The 27,792-nt window shown below is 52.2% G+C and overlaps 1 protein-coding gene across 1 annotated transcript; it reads left to right on the top strand.

Moving 5' to 3' along the window:
• Positions 1-2,876: 2,876 nt before the first annotated feature.
• ETFB (electron transfer flavoprotein subunit beta) lies at positions 2,877-25,936 on the top strand. The gene is made up of 7 exons (XM_069742671.1): positions 2,877-3,003; positions 11,408-11,566; positions 21,412-21,570; positions 21,785-21,847; positions 22,546-22,704; positions 23,063-23,232; positions 25,687-25,936. Coding segments are annotated over exons 1-7 (765 nt in total). The 5' UTR covers positions 2,877-2,949; the 3' UTR covers positions 25,688-25,936.
• The last annotated feature ends 1,856 nt before the right edge of the window (positions 25,937-27,792 follow it).

Below are 27,792 nucleotides of genomic sequence, written 5' to 3'. Positions count from 1 at the left end.
CACAGGACTTGGCAGGACACGGCAGGAACACGGAACTAGGCAGGACACGGCAGGAACACAGGACTTGGCAGGACACGGCAGGAACACGGAACTTGGCAGGACACGACAGGAACACGGAACTAGGCAGGACACGACAGGAACACGGAACTAGGCAGGACACGACAGGAACACGGAACTAGGCAGAACACGACAGGAACACGGAACTAGGCAGGACACGACAGGAACACGGAACTTGGCAGGACACGGCAGGAACACGGAACTTGGCAGGACACGACAGGAACACGGAACTTGGCAGGACACGGCAGGAACACGGAACTAGGCAGGACACGGCAGGAACACGGAACTAGGCAGGACACGACAGGAACACAGGACTTGGCAGGACACGGCAGGAACACTGAGAAGAGACACAGAAAGAACTAAGCAGGGAAGAGATACTAAGACTAGGGAGCCTAGGGCATAGGAAAGCTGACAGCAGACAGAGCACCTACAAAGCAAAGGCGTCTTACCTGGAAAGACGTCGGGAAGAAATACCCGATGGGCGCCGCCATGTTGGGGCGGAGCCATCGGGTTGCGACCTCCCAGAAGGCTCAGCGACGGAGGAGACGCGACCGCGCATGCGCAAAGACACCAGACGCCGTGAGCCAGCAAAAGAAGAGGCAGAGCGGCGAGGGACAGGATCGGGAGTGCGCCGAGGGATGGGAGAAGGCAGGTAAGTATGTGCGGACGTGACTGATCGAGCGGACGTGACAATTCGTATCTTCGGATGGACGAAAATTTAAAATTACACAAACAATAACGTGTACTACCACTGCGGTAGTTTACTACGCGTATTGTACGTGTACTAAAATCTATGTAGGGTTGACCACAAGAGCCCTGAAGATACGAATCAGAGAACACGTGATGGATATCCTTGCTGGGAAAGAAGAAGATAATTTGGAGGTATTAAAAAGTGTCCCGAGGCACTTCAAACAGTTTCATGCCATTGATCCTTCTTGCTTGAGGGTAAAGGGGATAGATTGCATCCCTCTGAATCCATGGGGGGGTAATGTGAGCAAAGCCTTGGCTCAAAAAGAATCCCGTTGGATTTGGGAACTCCGCACCTTGAAACCTGACGGTTTAAACGAAACTTTGAGCTTTGCACCTTTTCTTTAATGTGGTTGCTTTTTTTTAATATATATGCGGTTCATTGGATTTTAACGTTTATTGTTTTTATATTGATTTTAATGATTTTCTGCTATTTTTCAGCCTCCGCCATGTGTTTTTTTTTTTTTACTTTTTGCGAGCTGTGAATGAAGCTGGACGAAAATGGAAGATTTCCCTACTATATGCACTTTATAATTAATTTGTATTTTTTTTTATAAAATATATATATATATATATATGTGTTGGTATGGTGTTTTCTACCATGTTGTACATAAATGTATGTGGTTCACTTTCAAAGTATTATATTGTCAGTAGTTTTGCACTTTATATATCCATATATGTGTTATGATGTTCATTATATATGAATTTTTAATGTATGATTATTGTTTGGATGATATTAGAATATTGATATTTAGGATATTATATTAATTATTTCTGATACATTGCACTTATTAAATGTGTTGTATATTTATATTCACATTGTATAATTTCACTTGTTATAGTAATTGGTATATGTTTGTGTGTATTGTTGGGAGATTCTAGTATTGTCATCTCTTGTCCGCTATTCATATGTGACGCTTGGGTCAAATTTAGAATCTGGGGTTAATTATTACCTGCTTGATTATGGTGGCATCGCTCCGTGTGTGGCCTGCCTCTGTGCGCGTGCGCGCCCCTCGCCACTTGGCTGTGCGTTGTCCGCTGGCGTCTCAGGTGATCGCCTGGATGGGCGTTCGTGTGGGCGGGGCTACCTGATGACGCCGTGGAGGACTCGGGTCTCTTGGCGGCGGTCGGAGCATGCGCCGCAATAAGGAGGCGGCCAGATGACGCGAAGCATTTTAATTTAATTTGATTGGGCGGGAGCACTATTTAATCCGGTCAGTGATCTGATGATGCCACTCCCCACGGAAGACGGCACACGCAGCCGAAACGCGCGTAGGGGACCTGGCACCATCGGACCTGAGGAAATGTAGCTTGATTCGTTTTATTCGTTTTGTAGATGCTATTATGCCACATTAGAGATAGAGTATCACGGGAACAATGTCAAACACGCCACTTTTTTACATTGGTATACATCACCATCATTGTTGTTTCTTGTTAATTGTACTTCTAATAAAGTTTGGTATTTTTTTTGTACTTTGAGGTCTGACTTTTGCACATTTTTTTTATAGGTTTATATATTTGCTTGTACGAGACCGTTACGGCTTTAATATCTCCTGACGGGCACACAGGGGTTAATTTTTGTATTTCACCTGTGTTTTGTTTGTCCTTATTGGTAAATTACAAAAAAAAAAAAAAAACTTGCAAAAGTATGTCAAAACAAGCATGAGCGGAAAGTGAGGCAGCTGTGAAGTGCAACCAATCAGCGAGCTTCTATCATTTTCCAAAAGGGCGCAGAGAAATGAGAGCTGGAATGTGATTGGTGGATATCATCGCAGCAGTGTAATGGGCAGGTGACGCTTTTAGTATTAGTAGCATTTGCTATATTATAGCCTCCGCCTCGGCTTCTCACAGACAGACACAAATCGTCATCACCTGCTCTCTCTGAGACTCAACGTGTGGGTCTGCACTGCAGAAATTCTCGCTGCCCGAATCAAATATGGCCGCCCCGCAGCAGTCTGATTTGACCTCTAAATGACGTGACGTCTTCTTTAGTGATTGGTTGGTGCTGTAGGAGCACGTGACGCATTTCACTAGAAGTCGAGTCTTATCATTGGCTAAAGTGTTTAGATCCGTGATTGGCTGATGGCTATGTGAAAGATTTGATTGGTTGGCGGCGCAGAGGCTTGAATTCGGTCTGCAGGAAACATGGCGCTGCGGGCCCTGGTCGGTGTCAAGCGGGTCATAGACTATGCAGTGAAGGTGAGAGGTGCGGCGGTCAGGAGGCGGAGGGCTGCCGGGCACCGGGGAGAGGGTAACTGCCCCCGTCATTACAATATGTCAACTCTGGTGTCGGGAGGAGGAGGGGAGCGGTGTGTGGTTGTCAGGAGGAGGAGGGGAGCGGTGTGTGGTTGTCAGGAGGAGGAGGGGAGCGGTGTGTGGTTGTCAGGAGGAGGAGGGGAGCGGTGTGTGGTTGTCAGGAGGAGGAGGAGGGGAGCGGTGTGTGGTTGTCAGGAGGAGGAGGAGGGGAGCGGTGTGTGGTTGTCAGGAGGAGGGGGAGCGGTGTGTGGTTGTCAGGAGGAGGATTGGAGCGGTGTGTGGTTGTCAGGAGGAGGGGGGAGCGGTGTGTGGTTGTCAGGAGGAGGGGGAGCGGTGTGTGGTTGTCAGGAGGAGGAGGGGAGCGGTGTGTGGTTGTCAGGAGGAGGAGGGGAGCGGTGTGTGGTTGTCAGGAGGAGGGGGAGCGGTGTGTGGTTGTCAGGAGGAGGAGGGGAGCGGTGTGTGGTTGTCAGGAGGAGGAGGGGAGCGGTGTGTGGTTGTCAGGAGGGGGAGCGGTGTGTGGTTGTCAGGAGGAGGAGGGAGCGGTGTGTGGTTGTCAGGAGGAGGAGGGAGCGGTGTGTGGTTGTCAGGAGGAGGAGGGAGCGGTGTGTGGTTGTCAGGAGGAGGAGGGAGCGGTGTGTGGTTGTCAGGAGGAGGAGGGAGCGGTGTGTGGTTGTCAGGAGGAGGAGGGAGCGGTGTGTGGTTGTCAGGAGGAGGAGGGAGCGGTGTGTGGTTGTCAGGAGGAGGAGGGAGCGGTGTGTGGTTGTCAGGAGGAGGAGGGGAGCGGTGTGTGGTTGTCAGGAGGAGGAGGGAGCGGTGTGTGGTTGTCAGGAGGAGGGGGAGCTGTGTGTGGTTGTCAGGAGGAGGGGGAGCGGTGTGTGGTTGTCAGGAGGAGGGGGGAGCGGTGTGTGGTTGTCAGGAGGAGGGGGGAGCGGTGTGTGGTTGTCAGGGGGAGGAGGGGAGCGGTGTGTGGTTGTCAGGAGGAGGGACCGGTGTGTGGTTGTCAGTAGAAGGGCAGCGGTTGTCGGGAGGAGGAGGAGCGGTGTGTGGTTGTCAGGAGGAGGAGGGGAGCGGTGTGTGGTTGTCAGGAGGAGGAGGGAGCGGTGTGTGGTTGTCAGGAGGAGGAGGGGAGCGGTGTGTGGTTGTCAGGAGGAGGAGGGGGGAGTGGTGTGTGGTTGTCAGGAGGAGGGGGAGCGGTGTGTGGTTGTCAGGAGGAGGAGGGGAGCGGTGTGTGGTTGTCAGGAGGGGGAGAGGAGCGGTGTGTGGTTGTCAGGAGGAGGAGGGGGAGCGGTGTGTGGTTGTCAGGAGGAGGAGGGGGAGCGGTGTGTGGTTGTCAGGAGGAGGAGGGGGAGCGGTGTGTGGTTGTCAGGAGGAGGAGGGGAGCGGTGTGTGGTTGTCAGGAGGAGGAGGGGAGCGGTGTGTGGTTGTCAGGAGGAGGAGGGGGAGCGGTGTGTGGTTGTCAGGAGGAGGAGGGGAGCGTTGTGTGGTTGTCAGGAGGAGGAGGGAGCGGTGTGGTTGTCAGGAGGAGGAGGGAGCGGTGTGTGGTTGTCAGGAGGAGGAGGGAGCGGTGTGTGGTTGTCAGGAGGAGGAGGAGGGAGCGGTGTGTGGTTGTCAGGAGGAGGAGGGGGAGCGGTGTGTGGTTGTCAGGAGGAGGGGGAGCGGTGTGTGGTTGTCAGGAGGAGGAGGGGAGCGGTGTGTGGTTGTCAGGAGGAGGAGGGGGGAGCGGTGTGTGGTTGTCAGGAGGAGGGGGGAGCGGTGTGTGGTTGTCAGGAGGAGGAGGGAGCGGTGTGTGGTTGTCAGGAGGAGGAGGGGGGAGCGGTGTGTGGTTGTCAGGAGGAGGAGGGGGAGCGGTGTGTGGTTGTCAGGAGGAGGAGGGGAGCGGTGTGTGGTTGTCAGGAGGAGGAGGGGGAGCGGTGTGTGGTTGTCAGGAGGAGGAGGGGGAGCGGTGTGTGGTTGTCAGGAGGAGGAGGGGAGCGTTGTGTGGTTGTCAGGAGGAGGAGGGAGCGGTGTGGTTGTCAGGAGGAGGAGGGAGCGGTGTGTGGTTGTCAGGAGGAGGAGGGAGCGGTGTGTGGTTGTCAGGAGGAGGAGGAGGGAGCGGTGTGTGGTTGTCAGGAGGAGGAGGGGGGAGCGGTGTGTGGTTGTCAGGAGGAGGGGGAGCGGTGTGTGGTTGTCAGGAGGAGGAGGGGAGCGGTGTGTGGTTGTCAGGAGGAGGAGGGGGGAGCGGTGTGTGGTTGTCAGGAGGAGGGGGGAGCGGTGTGTGGTTGTCAGGAGGAGGAGGGGGGAGCGGTGTGTGGTTGTCAGGAGGAGGAGGGGGGAGCGGTGTGTGGTTGTCAGGAGGAGGAGGGGGGAGCGGTGTGTGGTTGTCAGGAGGAGGAGGGGGAGCGGTGTGTGGTTGTCAGGAGGAGGGGGAGCGGTGTGTGGTTGTCAGGAGGAGGAGGGGGAGCGGTGTGTGGTTGTCAGGAGGAGGAGGGGGGAGCGGTGTGTGGTTGTCAGGAGGAGGAGGGGGAGCGGTGTTTGGTTGTCAGGAGGAGGAGGGGGGAGCGGTGTGTGGTTGTCAGGAGGGGGAGAGGAGCGGTGTGTGGTTGTCAGGAGGAGGAGGAGGGGGAGCGGTGTGTGGTTGTCAGGAGGGGGAGGGGGGAGCGGTGTGTGGTTGTCAGGAGGGGGAGCGGTGTGTGGTTGTCAGGAGGAGGAGGGGAGCGGTGTGTGGTTGTCAGGAGGAGGGGGAGCGGTGTGTGGTTGTCAGGAGGAGGGAGCGGTGTGTGGTTGTCAGGAGGAGGGGGGAGCGGTGTGTGGTTGTCAGGAGGAGGGGGAGCGGTGTGTGGTTGTCAGGAGGAGGGGGGAGCGGTGTGTGGTTGTCAGGAGGAGGGGGGAGCGGTGTGTGGTTGTCAGGAGGAGGGGGGAGCGGTGTGTGGTTGTCAGGAGGAGGGGGGAGCGGTGTGTGGTTGTCAGGGGGAGGAGGGGAGCGGTGTGTGGTTGTCAGGAGGAGGGACCGGTGTGTGGTTGTCAGGAGGAGGGGAGCGGTGTGTGGTTGTCAGGAGGAGGAGCGGCTGGACACGTCTGTATACTTGCAGCAGTTTTGGAAGCTGGGATACCGAAGCTGTTGGATGGCTCCTCACATTGTAGAGCTGCTTAAAGGGGAAGTGAGCAGAGCCTTCAGAGTTGCAGCTTTATGATCTGGCCTACTTTGTTCCCAGACAAGCTCCGCGCGGCTCCAGTGGGAGGAGCCAGGTTTGGGGTTTTCACTTTTCACCTCTTCTCCATCTGACCCAGTCCGCCATGGTGACTTCTTCCCGGTCACAGCTCTCCTGCAGAGTCCGTAGTGCAGACACATTTCACTTCTCCAGCTCCGTCCCCACTGGTTCTCATCCTGCCCCTAATTCTGTGCTGCACCTGTTTTGAGGCGCAGGGACCCCAATACTTGAAATAATTGTCCCTACTGTAATTATCTGCTGGCTTCGGCCCTTGCTGAGGCCTGGGTCCGCCGGCTTCGGCCCTTGCTGAGGCCTGGGTCCGCCGGCTTCGGCCCTTGCTGAGGCCTGGGTCCGCCGGTTTCGGCCCTTACTGAGGCCTGGGTCTGCTGGCTTTGGCCCTTGCTGAGGCCTGGGTCTGCCGGGTTGGGTTCTTGCTGAGGCCTTGGTCTGCCGGGTTCTGCTCTTGATTAGGCCTCGGTCTGCCGGGTTGGGCCCTTGCTGAGGCCTGGGTCTGCCGGGTTGGGTTCTTGCTGAGGCCTTGGTCTGCCGGGTTCTGCTCTTGATTAGGCCTCGGTCTGCCGGGTTGGGCCCTTGCTGAGGCCTGGGTCTGCCGGGTTGGGTTCTTGCTGAGGCCTTGGTCTGCCGGGTTCTGCTCTTGATTAGGCTTCGGTCTGCCGGGTTGGGCCCTTGCTGAGGCCTGGGTCCACTGGGTTGGGCCCTTGCTGAGGCCTGGGTCCACTGGGTTGGGCCCTTGCTGAGGCCTGGGTCCGCTGGGTTGGGCCCTTGCTGAGGCCTGGGTCCGCTGGGTTGGGCCCTTGCTGAGGCCTGGGTCTGCTGGGTTGGGCCCTTGCTGAGGCCTGGGTCCACTGGGTTGGGCCCTTGCTGAGGCCTGCGTCCGCTGGGTTGGGCCCTTTCTGAGGCCTGGGTCTGCCGGGGGGGGCCCCTTGCTGAGGCCTGGGTCTGCCGGGGGGGGCCCTTGCTGAGGCCTGGGTCCATTGGGTTGGGCCCTTGCTGAGGCCTGGGTCCACTGGGTTGGGCCCTTGCTGAGGCCTGGGTCCGCTGGGTTGGGCCCTTGCTGAGGCCTGGGTCTGCCTGGGGGCCCCTTGCTGAGGCCTGGGTCTGCCGGGGGGGCCCCTTGCTGAGGCCTGGGTCTGCCGGGGGGGCCCCTTGCTGAGGCCTGGGTCTGCCGGGGGGGCCCCTTGCTGAGGCCTGGGTCTGCCGGGGGGGCCCCTTGCTGAGGCCTGGGTCCGCTGGGTTGGGCCCTTGCTGAGGCCTGGGTCTGCCTGGGGGCCCCTTGCTGAGGCCTGGGTCTGCCGGGGGGGCCCCTTGCTGAGGCCTGGGTCTGCCGGGGGGGCCCCTTGCTGAGGCCTGGGTCTGCCGGGGGGGCCCCTTGCTGAGGCCTGGGTCTGCCGGGGGGGCCCCTTGCTGAGGCCTGGGTCTGCCGGGGGGGCCCCTTGCTGAGGCCTGGGTCTGCCGGGGGGGCCCCTTGCTGAGGCCTGGGTCTGCCGGGGGGGCCCCTTGCTGAGGCCTGGGTCTGCCGGGGGGGCCCCTTGCTGAGGCCTGGGTCTGCCGGGGGGGCCCCTTGCTGAGGCCTGGGTCTGCCGGGGGGGCCCCTTGCTGAGGCCTGGGTCTGCCGGGGGGGCCCCTTGCTGAGGCCTGGGTCTGCCGGGGGGGCCCCTTGCTGAGGCCTGGGTCTGCCGGGGGGGCCCCTTGCTGAGGCCTGGGTCTGCCGGGGGGGCCCCTTGCTGAGGCCTGGGTCTGCCGGGGGGGCCCCTTGCTGAGGCCTGGGTCCGCCGGAGGGAGGGGCCTTGCTGAGGCCTGGGTCTGCCGGGGGGGCCCCTTGCTGAGGCCTGGGTCCGCCGGAGGGAGGGGCCTTGCTGAGGCCTGGGTCTGCCGGGGGGGCCCTTGCTGAGGCCTGGGTCTGCCAGGTTGGGCTCTTGCTGAGGCCTGGGTCCGCCGGAGGGGGGGGGGGGGGGGGCTTGCTGAGGCCTGGGTTCGCCGGAGGGGGGGGGGGGGGGGGGCTTGCTGAGGCCTGGGTTCGCCGGAGGCAGGGGGGGGGGGGGGCCCTTGCTGAGGCCTGGGTCTGCCAGGTTGGGCTCTTGCTGAGGCCTGGGTCCGCCGGAGGGGGGGGGGGGGGGGGGGCTTGCTGAGGCCTGGGTTCGCCGGAGGGAGGGGGGGGGGCTTGCTGAGGCCTGGGTCTGCCAGGTTGGGCTCTTGCTGAGGCCTGGGTCCGCCGGAGGGGGAGGGAGGTGCCTTGCTGAGGCCTGGGTCTGCCAGGTTGGGCTCTTGCTGAGGCCTGGGTCCGCCGGAGGGAGGTGCCTTGCTGAGGCCTGGGTCTGCCAGGTTGGGCTCTTGCTGAGGCCTGGGTCCGCCGGAGGGAAGGGCCTTGCTGAGGCCTGGGTCTGCCAGGTTGAGCTCTTGCTGAGGCCTGGGTCCGCCGGAGGGAGGTGCCTTGCTGAGGTAATACTGCAGCAACATAAGACGAGGTCCTCGGTTTTGGACTTGTGACCACAGCGGCCAGGGGCTTTCTGCATGAATGAATGTGGGTTGTGACGATGCTTTCCAGCCTTCAGCCTCTGAGATTCTTCTCCCGTCAGCGATATTAGGAACTAATGAGGGGCCCTGTGCTGTGAGTCTGCGGGGGCGATGATCTGTCGCTTCCCCTCTGCTGCGGCTGCAGATGAAGTGTCGTCTTGTGAAGATGGAGTGGCGGCGTCAATAGCTGCAGGTGATTGTATGGAAATGGCGCCGCTCGTCCGCCGCTTCTTTTATTCTCTCAGTTTTCAGCTTTTGTTTTTGGAGGAGATGGAAGAATCTGAGGAGACGCTGTCACCGCTGCAGACGAGCACTCAGGATGGAGATGATCCTTATCAGTCATGTGATTGTGGATGAAGGGAGGCTTAAAGGGCTGTTTTATAAGACCCCTCAGATGGCGGCCGTAGATGCGGCATCACGCACTGATGATGGTGACGGGTTTTACGTTACATCTTGGCTCCAACTTCTGATTAAAATCCCCTTTATGTCTCCCACCCAGGCTGCTCTGCACTAATCACTGCAGGTGGGAGTAGCGCTATTTTTACGAGAAGGCAGCCATGTTTTTCTAATCCTAGACATCCCCTTTAAGAAGACCATGCAACCACTCTGGGATCTTCTTAGTAGTGAGACATCCTCTCATTGACTCCTTCTCTCCGCAGGATGTAATAGTGCGTCACACGTCGGGTCCACACAGCCAGCACCTGCCAGCCCTGATCAATCCCCGGCCGCCACATTTAAGTCATTGGCATTTTGTGATATTTTTTATTATTGCACTTAATATTTTCTGCCTGTGTTTTTTTTTGTTTTTTTTGTTTTATATGACAAAACAATGGTGTCATTTGAAGGCACAACTCCTCCAGCAAAAAAAATAAAAATAAATAATACTCCCAAAATAATGAATAAAAAATAGAAACAACAAGCCCAAAATAATAATAGTAATAAACATATGTCTGTGTGTGTATGTATGTATGTGTGTATATATATATATATATATATATATATATATATATATATATATATATATATATATATATATATATATATATATTCTCAAGCCCCAAATAATAATGAAAATAAATGAAAAATAAACTCCCATATTATTATTATTTTTATTTTTGTAATGTTTGTTTCTTATCATTTGGAGATTTTTTAAATTATTTTGGTATTTAATAATCAATAATGATAATATTATTATTAAGACATACTGATAGGGAATTTAGATTGTGAGCCCCATTGGGGACAGCAATGATGTATGTAAAGTGCTGCGGAATATGTTAGCGCTATATAAAAATAAAGATGATTATTATAATTATTATTATTAGTATTAATTTGTTTGTTACCATTTTGGAAATTTTTAAAAAAATTATTTTTGGATTGTTTCGTTTTTTTTTTTTTTTTTTTTTTTTTTTTTAAACTATAATTATTTTGGCACTTAATAATAAAATTATTATTATTATTGTTATTACCGTAAGTCCCAAAATAATTATAGTAAAAAAAAGAATCCCAAAATAATTTAAAAAAAATCCCCAAATGGTAAGAAACAAACTAATAGTAATGTATTATTATTATCCCAAAATAATAGTAAAAAAAACACAATTCCCTAAATAATGCTAAAAAATGCCTCAAATGATAATTAAAGCAAATCCAAAAATAATTAAAAAAAAAAATCCCATAATAGTAAATAAAAAAAAAATAAAAAAAAGCCCAAAATAATAATTGAAAAAAGAAAAGAAAAAAAAAAAAAACCTTGGGCCAGAAATAATTTTTTTTATGAAGATTGTCTGTGTTATTAGTTAATATTAGTCCTGTAATGAGCCGGTGATGGTCCCCTATGTAAGTGAGTGGGATCATCGCCGGCTCATTACAGGACTATTGATTTCTTCATAGACATTGGCGTCGTTTTTCTTTCTACCTTGCGTTTCCACCTTGTGCCCACCAGGGGGAGCTCCGGCAGCTCAGGACGACCCCGCGGCCCCTATCTTCCATTTCTCATTTTTTCCCCCTATAGCACAAATGAGATTTGACTTAACATATTCCTTATCTCGTTTGCCTCCTATCAGAGGAGATTGTGAGCAGCGCAGATAGTAAAGGTGTTCTCCTGTCTAAACGGTCCGGTGCGGCTCTGCGGCGGCAGGGAGGGCGACGGCGCGCCACTTCTCTCCTGGCATCTGTTCAAGGCACACAACCAACGTGTCCTTGAGATGCACTTCAGCGTCCAGATTGAATGGTTAACCTCTGCGGCAGGTGGAGGCGGCTCGTCACGCGGCGTCCTGCTGACACGGGAACAGTCTGCGAGGCGAGAAACGCGTTTCTGGTCCCTAATTAAAAAAAAGATTCATTAATAAGCAGGGAAAAAAATGACCTTTGGCATTTAATTTAGCAGATTGATGATCCCTGGGGGCTTGTGTTACGTAATATGTAGCCTTGCAGTCATATTCCTGTTCCTGAATCAGGTGGCTCAGGATGAACCGCGTTTTACATGGGGCTGCGGATACCTTTCGTTTATAAGGTCACACAGCAGCAATTTGTCCCATTGCATCGGTGTAGAAAAGAGCAGAGGTTGAGGTAGGGGGGACCTTCCTGGCGACCACCGTAACCCAACGTCGCCTCTCTGTTCTCCGCAGGTCCGCGTGAAGCCCGATAAGACCGGCGTGGTCACCGATGGCGTGAAGCACTCGATGAATCCGTTCTGCGAGATCGCGGTGGAAGAAGCCGTCCGATTAAAGGAGAAGAAGATCGTCGGCGAGATCATCGCGGTCAGCTGCGGCCCCCAGCAGTGTCAGGTACTCCACTTTTACGCAGACGTGGTTTATCATCGCCTCTGCCTTCCCTCTTGCGGCCGATTTAGTCCTGAATGTGCGCAGGGTAGCGAGCAGAGGCAGCGGTGACCTGGTGGCGATCGCTCGGCGCTCTGGAGTCTTTGCACACCCAGATCAGCTGCAAAAAAAACCCCCAAATGACCTCCTTATTCCAAAAACAGCGCCACCGTTATGCACAGGTTGTGACTGGTATTGCACCACTGGCATCACTGGAACTAAGCTGTAATACCAGACACGACTCGTAGAGCGGTGCGGTGCTGGACCAGCCTTTTCCAGCGAATGTCTTAATTAATAGTACGTCCAGTGCAGGTCCAAGGCACGGGCACAGGGGCTGAGCCCGCTCTATACCTGGCGGGTGCCAATCACTGGATTAAAAAGACCTGGAGACTATTGTAGCATCATTAATCGCCATCATTAATAATGGCCACGTACTGCGAATATATTTGGCAGTCCGGTGCTTTGGTTTTTTTTTTTTTATAGAAGCTTCAGTTTGCAGCAGGCTGTAAAGCGAGATCTCCCTGTGGCTAGTTTTCACTGTTATGCTGACATCTAGTGGTGAAAACTGGAAGTGTTGTCATTAATTATTACAAGGATAAAGACGACTTAGACGCCTTTTCCCCTTTGGTGTCTTTGCTCCGTGCCAGGCTGTTGACGTCAGCTTAGCGCCCCCTGCTGAGCAATGCATGAGCAGAGGAGTCCTCGCACTGCCTCCTTCTCACAGCTGAGGGTTTGCTGCACTTGCATCCTTAATCCCTTGTGATGCAATGTAACATTGAGCGTGAGGCTGGTGTGCTGTCGCCTCTCATTACAGCGCAGGACTGTGCAGGGTCCCTGGCGCTGGTGGCGCAGGGGCAGTAATTGGCGTTATTGATGGATTTGTCTCGGATCAGTCAGAGCAGCGTCCTGGGGGTCCGAAGCGCTCTCTCCGCTGCAGATGTATCGCACACCGGGCTCCCCGGATAACGCGGCACACGGGCCCGGGACGTATTAATCATACAATTCAGACTCATCACCGCTGATGCCCCGCGGTGCCCGCGCTCCAGCGCTCACAATTCTCCCCTCGCTAAAAGCTTCCACGTGAGCCGCATGTGCGGATGTGACGGCGATGCAGCAGAGCCAGACGGGTCAGTCTATGCAGCGCTCATTTGGGAGCTTTTCTATCCGCATTTATTTCTTTATTTGCCCCCTGTCCAGGACCCAAGGGACAAAGAACGTTCTCCAGATTTTCGGTTTCAAGAAAAAAATAATTCAAGGCATCTTGGAGAAGTGAACTTTGTCGCCGGGTTAAGCAAAAAAGATTTGCGCTTTCTGCGTCCAGTACACGGAGGCAGCCGGAGTTACGCGGCCTGCACCCATGGGGGCGACAGGAGTGGCGCGACCTGCACCCTTGCTTTTTTTTAACTAGTCGCCTGGGGAAACAAGACAGTGACTATAACAAGGCCATACAACTGAAAGCAGGAAAAAATTCTTGGTGCAGCTTTGGCTGTGAGTGGAGTAGAAAGCAAATACAAATGACAGCAAGATGTTAATTTTTTTTTATTTCTGGCCTGCGTTCCCCGCTGTCACCAGTAGGGGGCGCCGTCCTCTTTTCCTCAGCACATCTGTTACACCTCCTTACTCTTTCTGGCGATGGACCTTACACTGCGCCCGCGGCACGAGGCCGACACCTGCCAGGTCCGACGCTTGTGTAAATTAACGAAAGCAGACGCGCGTCGTATATACGCCAGGAATCCCCCGGAACATCCCGCCGTGTGATCCAGGCGAATAAATATATAGCATTATTTTTTATTTATTTATTTTTTTAGATATTCCATCACTTGTTGTTCTTCTCTTAAGTTCTTAAAGGGAAATGCATACCTTTTTATTCAGTCCCTCAAAGGCAAAGGGGATCTTGATAGGGGTTGTCCAACGTGGCTTCTTCCAAAAAACAACGCGACCTCTGCCCGCAAGGTTGTCAGCAGCATTATACCTCACTTCCATGCAATACCAGACACAACCTGTGGACAGAGGTGGCGCCGTTTCTGCAAGAAAACAGTTTATTATTCTAAGCTTGGGCATCCGCTTTAAGAGATTACTATTTTTCTTAAAGTCGGAGGCTCATGGCCTTCACTCACAAGGGTTGAATATCTGCTATGGATGTTGCTCCGATCAGAGAAGACCCCCGTGCCCCTCTTGGATGTGCAGAGCCCACCCCTCCATCAGACCTGGAGATGATGCACTGCTGCTTCCTACCCCCCCTCTGCCCCGTGCGTCCTGCCCGGCAGATGCATCGGCTCAGAGGCCCCGACTTCATTCACAGGATCGGTCCCCCCAGCAACCAATCCTCAGACCTGTCAGTTCCGCTTTTCTGCTCTAGTAATTTTGCAGCAGAAAGTCATCCACAGTTTATGGCTGCTGCCGCTCGTGTCAATCAGAAACCCACCGAGGAGGCCCCTCCACCACACAAGCCTGTACATCGGGGTGTGCTGTGCCCTTCACAATTATCGGAGGGCCACAAGGGCCCAGCCTGTTCCGGAATACAATGCTAATCTAGCAGTGGAGACTGACACACAAGCAGTATGCAAGCAAAATGTACCTGCCTGACCTATCAGAGTCTTTGGAAAGCTCCTTAAGTGGTCATCATCTGCCACCTACGCACCGTACTAGTGGCTGAATTTTTTTATTTTTTTTTTAATCATCAGTATTTTTTATTGCTTTTATTTTTCTATTTAGTAATTTTTCTTGGTCTTCTTTTATGCATTTTTCTCCATAGTTTTGCACTTTTGTTTTTAAAAGAAATATGTTGGTTATCTAGTGTTCATTGTTTTTTTTTTTTTTGTTTTTTTATTTTAACACCTTGTTTTTTCGGTCTTTAATCTTTTTTTTTTTTTTTTTTTTTTTTTTGAAAGTGTATGTTATTTATGTTTAGTATCTTTGTATTTTTTTATTTGCATTGGTTTCTTTTATTTAATATATTTGATTTGTTTGCTTTTTGTTTTATGGGATTTTTATTGTGTATTATTTTTTAATTTAATTTTCAGTATGTGTATATGTGTGTGTGTATGTATATATATATATATATATATATATATATATATATATATATATATATATATATATATATATATATATATATATATATATATATATATATATATATATATATATATATATATATATTTTGCCTTTTATGAAAAAAAGTCAGTTTTTGGTTCTCATCTCTGAGAAATTAATATATATTTAGAATATATATTTTATAGATTTTTTTTTTTTTTTTTTTACTTTTTTCTTTTTACTGCAAAAACAAAATTCTAAATCTGTTTTTGCTGTCAGTCATGATTTTTTTTTTTTTTTTTTTTTTTGCTTAAATATATAGAAAAAAAAACCAAACCCTTGACTGACAGCTGGGCATGGTATGTCATGCTCTTCTCCTCCTAGTATTTGTAGGCTGCGCTCTCAGCCCTTTCCACTATCCCTCTCCCCCGGCCCCCAGCCCGTTACCCTCATAGTCCTCCTATATGTTTTTCCCTCCGTCTCCCTCCTCTGGTTAATGATTCAGAAAGCCGGATCCTGACGCTCTCCGCTCGCTCCCTCCTCCATCTTTTCTAAATGTCATGGCGGCGAGCGCATGTCTCCGTGAGCGAGCAGTGCCCAGACAGGGCGGCGATTAGTAGATTTCGCATTCAGCAATCTCATGGTTAAGGAGCTGCAATCGCGCTTCCCTGGCAGAGCCGAAAACTCGGAGATGATTACTGCATCTGTCAGGCACTGTTTCATTTTTATTTATTTATTTATTATTTTTTATTTTTTTTATTCCCAAATTTTGCAGATTACTTTTTTTTTTTTTTTTTTTTTTACCTTGATCAATACTACACCTGCACCTCGGGCAGATTGTTTTATCTTTTTAATTATTTAAATTGAAGAAATAAAAATGTTAATAATAATAATAAAAAAGCAAAAATCGAAATAAGTTGAAAAATATATATATAAAAAAAAAGTTTTATTTAGATATACAGTACAGACCAAAAGTTTGGACACACCTTCCCATTTAAAGATTTTTCTGTATTTTCATGACTATGAAAATTGTACATTCACACTGAAGGCATCAAAACTATGAATTATCACATGTGGAATTATATACTTAACAAAAAAGTGTGAAACAGCTGAAATTATGTCTTATATTCTAATCTATCTAATGGTGGCCCGATTCTAACGCATCGGGTATTCTAGAATATATATGTAGTTTATTTATGGAGATTTTAGAATAATACATTGAATACACAGGATTCGGCCGGGCGCGACCAATTAGCGAAGCGTGGTTCAAATCCCGCGCCAATTCGCGGCCGGCCACGTAGTATATTGCACAGCCACATAGTATATTGCACAGCCACGTAGTATATTGCACAGCCCACGTAGTGTATAGCACAGCCACGTATATTGCACAGCCACGTAGTGTATAACAGCCCACGTAGTGTATAGCACAGCCCACGTAGTGTATAGCACAGCCCACGTAGTGTATAGCACAGCCACGTATATTGCACAGCCACGTAGTGTATAGCACAGCCCACGTAGTGTGTAGCACAGCCCACGTAGTGTATAGCACAGCCCACGTAGTGTATAGCACAGCCCACGTAGTGTATAGCACAGCCCACGTAGTGTATAGCACAGCCCACGTAGTGTGTAGCACAGCCCACGTAGTGTATAGCACAGCCCACGTAGTGTATAGCACAGCCCACGTAGTGTATAGCACAGCCCACGTAGTGTGTAGCACAGCCCACGTAGTGTGTAGCACAGCCCACGTAGTGTGTAGCACAGCCCACGTAGTGTGTAGCACAGCCCACGTAGTGTGTAGCACAGCCCACGTAGTGTGTAGCACAGCCCACGTAGTGTGTAGCACAGCCCACGTAGTGTGTAGCACAGCCCACGTAGTGTGTAGCACAGCCCACGTAGTGTGTAGCACAGCCCACGTAGTGTGTAGCACAGCCCACGTAGTGTGTAGCACAGCCCACGTAGTGTGTAGCACAGCCCACGTAGTGTGTGTAGCACAGCCCACGTAGTGTGTGTAGCACAGCCCACGTAGTGTGTGTAGCACAGCCCACGTAGTGTGTGTAGCACAGCCCACGTAGTGTGTGTAGCACAGCCCACGTAGTGTGTGTAGCACAGCCCACGTAGTGTGTGTAGCACAGCCCACGTAGTGTGTGTAGCACAGCCCACGTAGTGTGTGTAGCACAGCCCACGTAGTGTGTGTAGCACAGCCCACGTAGTGTGTAGCACAGCCCACGTAGTGTGTGTAGCACAGCCCACGTAGTGTGTAGCACAGCCCACGTAGTGTGTGTAGCACAGCCCACGTAGTGTGTGTAGCACAGCCCACGTAGTGTGTGTGTAGCACAGCCCACGTAGTGTGTGTGTAGCACAGCCCACGTAGTGTGTGTGTAGCACAGCCCACGTAGTGTGTGTGTAGCACAGCCCACGTAGTGTGTGTGGCACAGCCCACGTAGTGTGTGTGTGGCACAGCCCACGTAGTGTGTGTGTGGCACAGCCCACGTAGTGTGTGTGTGGCACAGCCCACGTAGTGTGTGTGTGGCACAGCCCACGTAGTGTGTGTGTGGCACAGCCCACGTAGTGTGTGTGTGGCACAGCCCACGTAGTGTGTGTGTGGCACAGCCCACGTAGTGTGTGTGTGGCACAGCCCACGTAGTGTGTGTGTGTGGCACAGCCCACGTAGTGTGTGTGTGTGGCACAGCCCACGTAGTGTGTGTGTGTGGCACAGCCCACGTAGTGTGTGTGTGTGGCACAGCCCACGTAGTGTGTGTGTGTGGCACAGCCCACGTAGTGTGTGTGTGTGGCACAGCCCACGTAGTGTGTGTGTGTGGCACAGCCCACGTAGTGTGTGTGTGTGGCACAGCCCACGTAGTGTGTGTGTGTGGCACAGCCCACGTAGTGTGTGTGTGTGGCACAGCCCACGTAGTGTGTGTGTGTGGCACAGCCCACGTAGTGTGTGTGTGTGGCACAGCCCACGTAGTGTGTGTGTGTGGCACAGCCCACGTAGTGTGTGTGTGTGGCACAGCCCACGTAGTGTGTGTGTGTGGCACAGCCCACGTAGTGTGTGTGTGTGGCACAGCCCACGTAGTGTGTGTGTGTGGCACAGCCCACGTAGTGTGTGTGTGTGGCACAGCCCACGTAGTGTGTGTGTGTGGCACAGCCCACGTAGTGTGTGTGTGTGGCACAGCCCACGTAGTGTGTGTGTGTGGCACAGCCCACGTAGTGTGTGTGTGTGGCACAGCCCACGTAGTGTGTGTGTGTGGCACAGCCCACGTAGTGTGTGTGTGTGGCACAGCCCACGTAGTGTGTGTGTGTGGCACAGCCCACGTAGTGTGTGTGTGTGGCACAGCCCACGTAGTGTGTGTGTGTGGCACAGCCCACGTAGTGTGTGTGTGTGGCACAGCCCACGTAGTGTGTGTGTGTGGCACAGCCCACGTAGTGTGTGTGTGTGGCACAGCCCACGTAGTGTGTGTGTGTGGCACAGCCCACGTAGTGTGTGTGTGTGGCACAGCCCACGTAGTGTGTGTGTGTGGCACAGCCCACGTAGTGTGTGTGTGTGGCACAGCCCACGTAGTGTGTGTGTGTGGCACAGCCCACGTAGTGTGTGTGTGTGGCACAGCCCACGTAGTGTGTGTGTGTGGCACAGCCCACGTAGTGTGTGTGTGTGGCACAGCCCACGTAGTGTGTGTGTGTGGCACAGCCCACGTAGTGTGTGTGTGTGGCACAGCCCACGTAGTGTGTGTGTGTGGCACAGCCCACGTAGTGTGTGTGTGTGGCACAGCCCACGTAGTGTGTGTGTGTGGCACAGCCCACGTAGTGTGTGTGTGTGGCACAGCCCACGTAGTGTGTGTGTGTGGCACAGCCCACGTAGTGTGTGTGTGTGGCACAGCCCACGTAGTGTGTGTGTGTGGCACAGCCCACGTAGTGTGTGTGTGTGGCACAGCCCACGTAGTGTGTGTGTGTGGCACAGCCCACGTAGTGTGTGTGTGTGGCACAGCCCACGTAGTGTGTGTGTGTGGCACAGCCCACGTAGTGTGTGTGTGTGGCACAGCCCACGTAGTGTGTGTGTGTGGCACAGCCCACGTAGTGTGTGTGTGTGGCACAGCCCACGTAGTGTGTGTGTGTGGCACAGCCCACGTAGTGTGTGTGTGTGGCACAGCCCACGTAGTGTGTGTGTGTGGCACAGCCCACGTAGTGTGTGTGTGTGGCACAGCCCACGTAGTGTGTGTGTGTGGCACAGCCCACGTAGTGTGTGTGTGTGGCACAGCCCACGTAGTGTGTGTGTGTGTGGCACAGCCCACGTAGTGTGTGTGTGTGGCACAGCCCACGTAGTGTGTGTGTGTGGCACAGCCCACGTAGTGTGTGTGTGTGGCACAGCCCACGTAGTGTGTGTGTGTGGCACAGCCCACGTAGTGTGTGTGTGTGGCACAGCCCACGTAGTGTGTGTGTGTGGCACAGCCCACGTAGTGTGTGTGTGTGGCACAGCCCACGTAGTGTGTGTGTGTGGCACAGCCCACGTAGTGTGTGTGTGTGTGGCACAGCCCACGTAGTGTGTGTGTGTGTGGCACAGCCCACGTAGTGTGTGTGTGTGTGGCACAGCCCACGTAGTGTGTGTGTGTGTGGCACAGCCCACGTAGTGTGTGTGTGTGTGGCACAGCCCACGTAGTGTGTGTGTGTGTGGCACAGCCCACGTAGTGTGTGTGTGTGTGGCACAGCCCACGTAGTGTGTGTGTGTGTGTGGCACAGCCCACGTAGTGTGTGTGTGTGTGTGGCACAGCCCACGTAGTGTGTGTGTGTGTGTGGCACAGCCCACGTAGTGTGTGTGTGTGTGTGTGTGTGGCACAACCCACGTAGTGTGTGTGTGTGTGTGTGTGTGGCACAACCCACGTAGTGTGTGTGTGTGTGTGTGGCACAGCCCACGTAGTGTGTGTGTGTGTGTGTGGCACAGCCCACGTAGTGTATAGCAATGTGGGCACCATATCCCTGTTAAAAAAAAATAAAAAATTAAAAAATGGTTCCCACCCTCCGATGGCCCCCGGATCCATCCCAGGCCTTTCCCGCTCCTCACGCGCCGCTCCGGTCCCAAGCGGCAATAACACATGATGATTTAGTTGTCAGGCGAGACCGCTACGTCCTCTCCGGTCATTGCCGCAATGCATTATTGCGACCGGAGTGGGAAGGGCCTGGGCTGGATCCGGGGGCCACCGAAGGGTGAGTATATAATGATTTTGTTTTATTTTTTTTTAAATTATTTTTAACTTTATATGTTTTTACTCTTGATGCTGCATCGGCTGCCTCAATAGTAAAACGTTGGTCACACAGGGTTAATGGCAGCGTTAACGGAGTGCGTTACACCACGTTATGCCGCGGTGTAAGGCAGTCCTTTTAACGCTATGTGGGCGCTGACTGGGGGGAGTAGGGAGCGGCCATTTCACGGCCGGACTGTCCCCGTCACTGATTGGACGCGGGATTTCCGTGACTGACAGACAGACGTGACCCTTAGACAATTATATAGTAGAAATAATTATTATATTTGTAATCTGTAGGAGTGATCTGGATATTACCGGGGCCTGGATGATTGTGCACGCGGTGACATCGCCCATAGCCTATTCATTCCTGTGCGCCATCGTCGGCTCGTCTATCTAATCCTGTTACCTGACCCATGGGAAATGGAGGAAATTGTCTGCGTCTTGTGACGGAGGAGCGACCTAAGCACAACGCCTTAATTACAGTCTACTTTTCCCGGCTTTTGATATGTGTTATATCAGAGAAATGGCGGATACTTAGCTCCCCGCTGCTTCTTGTTCTGATTTTAATCTGAACGCTGCACCAGTGTCATTTACACCCCGAGTCGCAGAAATTATCTATAAATCCACACTATTATATGCAAGCCTTGCCACGCTCATATGTGTGCTGTAATAATACCGTACAGATACCAGGATTTATTAATTCCCCAATATCTAGATTTTATTTCTTCCGGATTACCTCTTATGCTGCAGCTGGCGACTGTTTTATTGCAGTGAGTGCAGTACTGGAAGTGGCCAGTGGGGGTCAGCACTCTTCCTGTTCCCCATGATAGGTGCATGATCCTTGCTGATCGGCCACATGTCCCGGCGATGGGTGTCACCCACCCAATATGAAAGTGAGCTGGACTACAATACCCCTTTAGATTGCACTGGTTGCAACCTCTTTAACTGCTTCTGTTTATATCCATTTAAAGGGTTTGTTCTCATTTTCAGAAATGTATCTTGTCGGATTGTCCTTGTAAATACGAGCACTTTTGTAATTTACTTCGTGTTAAAATTTTCAGCCGTTCTTTAGTTATTAACACTTTTGTTTACAGCTCATTGCCTAGGAGACCTACTGCGGTGGTCGGTATCCAAGGCAATGAGCTGTAAGCAAAAGAAAAGCAGTAATATCTCAAGAACGGCTGGAAATTTTAGCAAGTTGTAAATTGCAAAAGTGCTTGTCTTTACTAGCTCTATCCAACAATACTCATCTATGAAAATGGGAATAACCCCTTTAAGTGGCCGATTGCATGATACAATCATTCTATCGCTCGTTGGCCCAGATCGCCGCCATCTTTGAAGCCCAGCCAATGACTCTGCTTCATAGGAGAGCGGTAATCTTCTGTAGTATTGCAGTATATGGCATAAGTAACGTAAAAATAAAAATCCTAAAGTCTAAATTGCTCCCCTTTTTGCAATCCCCTTTTTTCTCAGCGCATTTAATATCGCCACATCCATAAAAGTACAAATTTATCAAAATATTTAACTTTTTTTTTTCAGGAGACGATCCGCACGGCCTTAGCCATGGGAGTCGACCGGGGGATCCACGTAGATTTGTCTGCCAAGGATGCCGAGACGCTCGGACCTTTCCAGGTCTCTAAGATTCTGGCCGCTGTGGCCAAGAAGGAGAACGTGAACCTGGTGCTGCTGGGAAAGCAGGTGTGTGTGTGTGCGCGCCTCCATCTTACCGCCCTGCGGGCCTTATAGCGGCCGGCAGTGTGCAGCCATAGTTCATGGTTATATGGCATCAGTCAGGCATCGCGGCGATGATGCCTCTTCCAAAATGCCGGCTTTCATATAAGGATCCAGGGTGAGAGTTCTCTGCCTTCTTGTCTCTCCTGCTCACTCTTTTTCCCTCGGTCTTCCCTCCTAGGCCATCGACGACGACTGTAACCAAACCGGCCAGATGACCGCTGCTCTCCTGGACTGGCCTCAGGTACCTCCAACCAGGGAACGGGCTCCAGAGAGGAATCAAGAGCTTCATCTCTGCCCTCCAGACATAGGAGGGTCACCGAGCTCCTCTAGCTTCTTGGCAGAGAGGCGTTGCGGAAGGGCATTTGTCGGGTATCTTGTCTCCTGGCAAGCAGCCAACATGCCCGACCTTGGTAGCGCCTCCTACCCCATGAGGTGGAAACGAGAGATACTGGATAACCCCTTTAAATGGAGCCTATCAATCGTTTCATGCTGGATGGACAGAAAATCATGGCTAGATCCCTCACTACAAAAAGTTGTGCCACTTAATGGGAAACCTGTACATTGAGAGGAAGAGAAAGGTCCGCTCCGACTTTTCGCCCCGCCAAGTCTTGGTTGACTGGTTTCCCTGTTATTGACCGGTCTCTCAAAACTGCTTTGGTGCGGTCGGCATGAGACAGTTGACGGGTTTCCTAAGTTGTCCCAACTTGGCGAGTGTTGGTCGTTCCATGAGCTTAACGTTCTGACCGCTGGGACCCCCGCCGCCCTGGAGAGCATGCCCGTTTGGGTGGGCCTCCTACCGCTGCCGTCCATAGTTTGTCATTTATGGAGGCCGTTGGGTGCGAGATTGAAGGTCATGTGAAATTTGGCCTCATCCATCCGGCTCGTCCGGGAAGAATCTTTGCATGTCTTCTCCCACTAACCTCGACGTTCTCTCTCCAGGCCACTTTTGCATCCGAGGTTAAAGTAGAAGGCGAGAAGCTGACTGTGGTCCGGGAGGTAGACGGGGGTCTGGAAACCATCAGCATGAAGCTACCGGCTGTGGTGACCGCCGACCTGCGACTAAACGAACCACGTTACGCGACTCTACCCAACATCATGGTGAGAGGAGGAGCGATGCCGGGGTGTGAACACTTAGTAAATGCCCAGTACTGCCCCCCCGGGGGGATGTCGGAGCTGCCATCTTTATCTGTAGAGCTCACGCGAGGAGCCATCTGTCTACACGAGCGCGAATTAGTGCAGACGTCCTGACCGTGAAAGCCTCCGGCCGCCGCCAACTCCGCGCTGCACACGCGGATGAGCGTCCTGGAAATGGGATTTATTGCAGCTGTTATATGACAAATCCGAGGTCCCCGTGACCGGGCCGCTGCGTAAAACGGAGTGCTCCACATGGGGCCCGGCCCTGCCGCCTCACACACATGCTCCATTTTTTAATTTTTTTTTTTTTATTTGTTCTTAGAAAGCCAAGAAGAAGAAGATCGAAACCGTGAAGCCGTCGGACCTGGGGGTGGACACGACGAGCCGCGTGCATATACTGAGTGTAGAGGACCCGCCGCAGAGACAGGCCGGGGTGAAAGTGGAAACGACGGAGGACCTCGTGAGCAAACTGAAGGAGAGCGGTCGCATCTGGTGAGTGTGAGAGGCGCTGTCTCTTGTCAGACTTCTACTTAAAGGGGCACTCCACCAGAAGACGCGTAGGATTCAGAATAGTGAGTGCAGACTTTTAGCAGAAGACCGAATGACACCTTTAAATTTTGCTCGCAGCTTCTGCTCAGTTATGGCATTGGCACTTGAAAAAAATCGTAATACGCGGCTGCAGTTCCGAGCGCCTACCGGACCTCCATCGATTTTAACCGTTTAATTGCAGCATTTAACGATGGAGGCGAAAAAAGTGCGGACCACCCGAAATATTAAAGGGTTAAATCAAACACACGGAGCGGAGGACTCCCCCCGACCTCAGCGCTTTAACCCCTCGTTCATCCCAGTGCAGTGTTGCACTCGTCTGCCGCCGCACTTCGCATCTCCAATTAGACAATTAATTAATGTCGCTGGGTAATTGAGGCTGTCACGTTGTGATGTGAAGTGTCTCCTGCCAGGGGTGGAGGAGGAGGAGGAGAGGGGCGAGGAAGCGCCATCAATATTTTGGTGCCTAATTTGATAAATCTGTTTTTAATGATGTTTTGTTTAGAGGTTTTCTGGTGCGTCACGTTCGCGCAGACGGGGCGACGAACAGCGTGTCGGCCCCCCGCTCGCCGTCTGAGTCAATATTAGACCATGGCCTCAGAAAACCTACCTGCGCTGATACATTGTAGCAAACTTAGCTCAGTATAGAATGTATCCCGGGCGTTCAGCTGCCCAAAGTAGAGGTTTTGGCCTCGGTCCCTGAGGGATCTCTGGGGGGGCAGCGGCGGGAAACGTGTCAGATATGTTGGGTTAATTGTCGTCGGAGCCAGCGGGTGATCCGCTGATACCGCAGACATGAGGAGCGGAGCTGCAGCAGTGGGAAGGTTTAATACTGCCAGGTTCTTGTCACTTCTGAGTCTTTGTGACAGCGCAGCAGCTGTCATGTCAGGTCACGCCGGGCGGTGAGGATCAGCTGCGGCGGTCCTCCTGCGGGTGTCATCCCAGACAAGATGTCGAATCTTCGACCCGCGCTGCCTGACAGGTGACAAATCGGGCTGTGAAACATCCCCTCCATCCACAAGCTGGTGCCATAGGAGAGGGGGCTCCCAGATATCATTGGGGGGGGATTGTAAGTGCTACATGGGGGACAGGGGGCAACTGCCGGTACCTGGCACCTACGCTCCAGTCTCTGGCTCTGCAGAGGCCGCCCGCTGTGCAGCATGGCCTCTTTCTTGAGATAGGGTCGGCTGACGTCCGCAGCGCTGCTCCGCGGGCAAAGCAAAGTCAGTGCTGTGACCCCTTCCTTCTCAGGATCGGTGGAGTTCACAGCGTAGCCCCCCGGTGACGACATATCCTGCATAGGTCCTTGTCACTGACCCCAGACGCAGGAGCTGGAGACTGGTCCTGTGCTCACAAGACCTCCAACCTTAGTAATGGCCTAGTAAATAGGTCAGTAGTTTGTCCTCTTCTGTCAACAGCCCAGCTTTCCTAAACTCCAGAACGGCAGCTCTATTATCATAACTGGGCAAGGATGCTCTTTTGGGAAAGTTGGGTGACACATGGGCTTCAGCTGGATACAGGAGCAACTCCCTGCTATAGAATAGTTATTAATGTGTCCTCTTATCACATTCTGTTTAGACACCCAGCTTTCCTTGCTTCAGAAAGGAAAATCAGGCTGAGCCACTTCCAGTGCGTCCTTTTGCCATTCAGGAAAAGCTGGATTTCTGTTTCAAATAATGGCTGCCTTATACAGTCATCCAGCTTTCCCAGAGTGATGAATCAATGTATTTATCATTCATGGGACATATCACTATATAAGTACTTTGATTTATCACTTGGGTCTCTGGCAAAGCTGAGTGATTATATGGCTGTCATGGGAAATAGAAATCCAGCTTTTCCTGAGCCTTGAATACATAAACACTGATCTAGTGGTTTTATGATTATCATTCAGAATCATAGAATAACGAGATACGCGATTATTCAGGACTCTGGGAAAGCTGGATGCATAACAGCCAAACACACAGTAACCCAGCTTTCCCAGCAATGGTAAATCAGTTTAATGATGGGAAGAGATGTCCGTACGTAATGGTCTAGTGGGTAACTAGACATTGTTTGCCTTTCAGGAGTTTAGAAAAGTTGAGTGACCAGTCCTATTTTAAATGTGCAGTCGTGTAAGTCATAATTTTTGTGCAGTTATTTCATTTGTGCACTATTTTATCTGCATTGTTAGACAAGGTTATCATTCAGAGTTCCTGAAAAGCTGGGTGACAACAGAAATAACTGCTGTTACAGGTCTCGGCGTCCTTGGAATGGGTCACGTAGCTTTCTTAGTATCCAGAATGGTAGATTAGCCTGGTGGTTAATCCCTTTGTATAGACGTGTGATGTAGGCGACCATTGTGGTCGTCACCCAGCTTTTCCAACAGTGAAGTTTTTTTTATGTGTCATTGTTGTTTTCCAGATTCCAGCCATCGCTGCCACTTGTGCTGCAGATGTCAGAGGAGCGGGTCCGGTCACATTCAGGCTGTACCGTCCCCACCACCCATCGCTGCCTTGCCGGACCACCGCCGGCCACCGGTCACGATTGTAGCAGCCGCAGAAACGGGCAGAGGAGAATCCAATGGAGATCAATGTGGTTTTTGTTTTTAGTTTTTTTTTTTCTGTAATTATACTTTGCGTATAAATAAACCTTCCTCCTTTGTACGTTCGGAGCGCGGCGTCCTCATGATTATTTAATAATGGGGTCCGGTGAGGGGGATATGTTAGCCACGCCAAGCAGATAAAGGAACTATAATGTAAGAGCGGCCAAGTGTGACCCGATCCTGGAACCCGCGGACGTCACTAAATGGTCAGTCTGTAATTATCTGTACAACAGAGGCGTCTGTCACCACTGTATCCTCTGCGGATGGACGACATTTGCTTCTTTTCTGCTCAATATATCCAGAATTCTCTGCTGGTTAATTTCTCAATCTACTGTAAGCTTTGTTTTTTCCTATCACCCATGAAAGCACCAACGAGAGAGGTGATCCGCCCTTCAAGGACAGGAAGCTGCTCTTCAAGGACAGGAAGCTGCTCTTCAAGGACAGGAAGCTGCTCTTCAAGGACAGGAAGCTGCTCTTCAAGGACAGGAAGCTGCTCTTCAAGGACAGGAAGCTGCTCTTCAAGGACAGGAAGCTGCTCTTCAAGGACAGGAAGCTGCTCTTCAAGGACAGGAAGCTGCTCTTCAAGGACAGGAAGCTGCTCTTCAAGGACAGGAAGCTGCTCTTCAAGGACAGGAAGCTGCTCTTCAAGGACAGGAAGCTGCTCTTCAAGGACAGGAAGCTGCTCTTCAAGGACAGGAAGCTGCTCTTCAAGGACAGGAAGCTGCTCTTCAAGGACAGGAAGCTGCTCTTCAAGGACAGGAAGCTGCTCTTCAAGGACAGGAAGCTGCTCTTCAAGGACAGGAAGCTGCTCTTCAAGGACAGGAAGCTGCTCTTCAAGGACAGGAAGCTGCTCTTCAAGGACAGGAAGCTGCTCTTCAAGGACAGGAAGCTGCTCTTCAAGGACAGGAAGCTGCTCTTCAAGGACAGGAAGCTGCTCTTCAAGGACAGGAAGCTGCTCTTCAAGGACAGGAAGCCGCTCTTCAAGGACAGGAAGCCGCTCTTCAAGGACAGGAAGCCGCTCTTCAAGGACAGGAAGCCGCTCTTCAAGGACAGGAAGCCGCTCTTCAAGGACAGGAAGCCGCTCTTCAAGGACAGGAAGCCGCTCTTCAAGGACAGGAAGCCGCTCTTCAAGGACAGGAAGCCGCTCTTCAAGGACTGGAAGCCGCTCTTCAAGGACAGGAAGCCGCTGTTCAAGGACAGGAAGCCGCTGTTCAAGGACAGGAAACCTTTAAGATAAAAACGGCGTCCCCTCTCTCCGCATCAGTGGTTTCCTGTCCTTGCTGGGCGGAGCCTTTACCTGTATGGTGGCATCACAGATGAAGAGGATTCCCAGGCCTGGGCCGGTCGGCAGCGGCAGGGCTCCTTCTCTGCTAGTTGAAAGCCGGTCATTACATAAATCCTATGGTAGGACCTGGAAAACGTTTTTTTTCCTATCGCCACGACAGCACCCCTACGAGAGAGGGGATCCGCCCACCTTCCGGACAGGAACCTACAGGATTTAAAGGGGCGGTCCCCCTCACCACTCCAGTTTGGGTTCCTGTCCGGACGGCGGGAGCCTGCAGACAGCAGCTTACCCGGGCCTCCATGCCTCTGCGCGGTATCTTCTAGGAACGGCAGAATCGGGGGCTCGGAAGCAGCGTCGGGGGTGTCCTGCGTGCAGACCCCCCCTCTTCTGGCCATGAGGAGCGCGTCCCAGGAGTCGGGCAGTGCCGCCCTGGTCCGCGGTTGAGCGCGGTGTGCAGCGTCCACACCGGCGCTGGTGAACCCGGAAGTAGTTGGTACGCTTCCGGGGTAAGCCGGGGGAGGAGCGCGGCAGCACTGTAAAAGAGCGGCGCCTATGGAATGATGCGTGCAGCCATGTCCTCAGTAGGGGACGCCGAGCACCCTTATGGAGAGGGAACGGAGCAGCGCAGTAAGAGCGGTAG

The sequence above is a fragment of the Ranitomeya imitator genome, chromosome 10, assembly GCF_032444005.1.
Source record: "Ranitomeya imitator isolate aRanImi1 chromosome 10, aRanImi1.pri, whole genome shotgun sequence".
NCBI lineage: Eukaryota > Metazoa > Chordata > Amphibia > Anura > Dendrobatidae > Ranitomeya > Ranitomeya imitator.
Note: the sequence above shows the minus strand (reverse complement) of the source record. Positions and strands in the feature narration are given on the sequence as shown.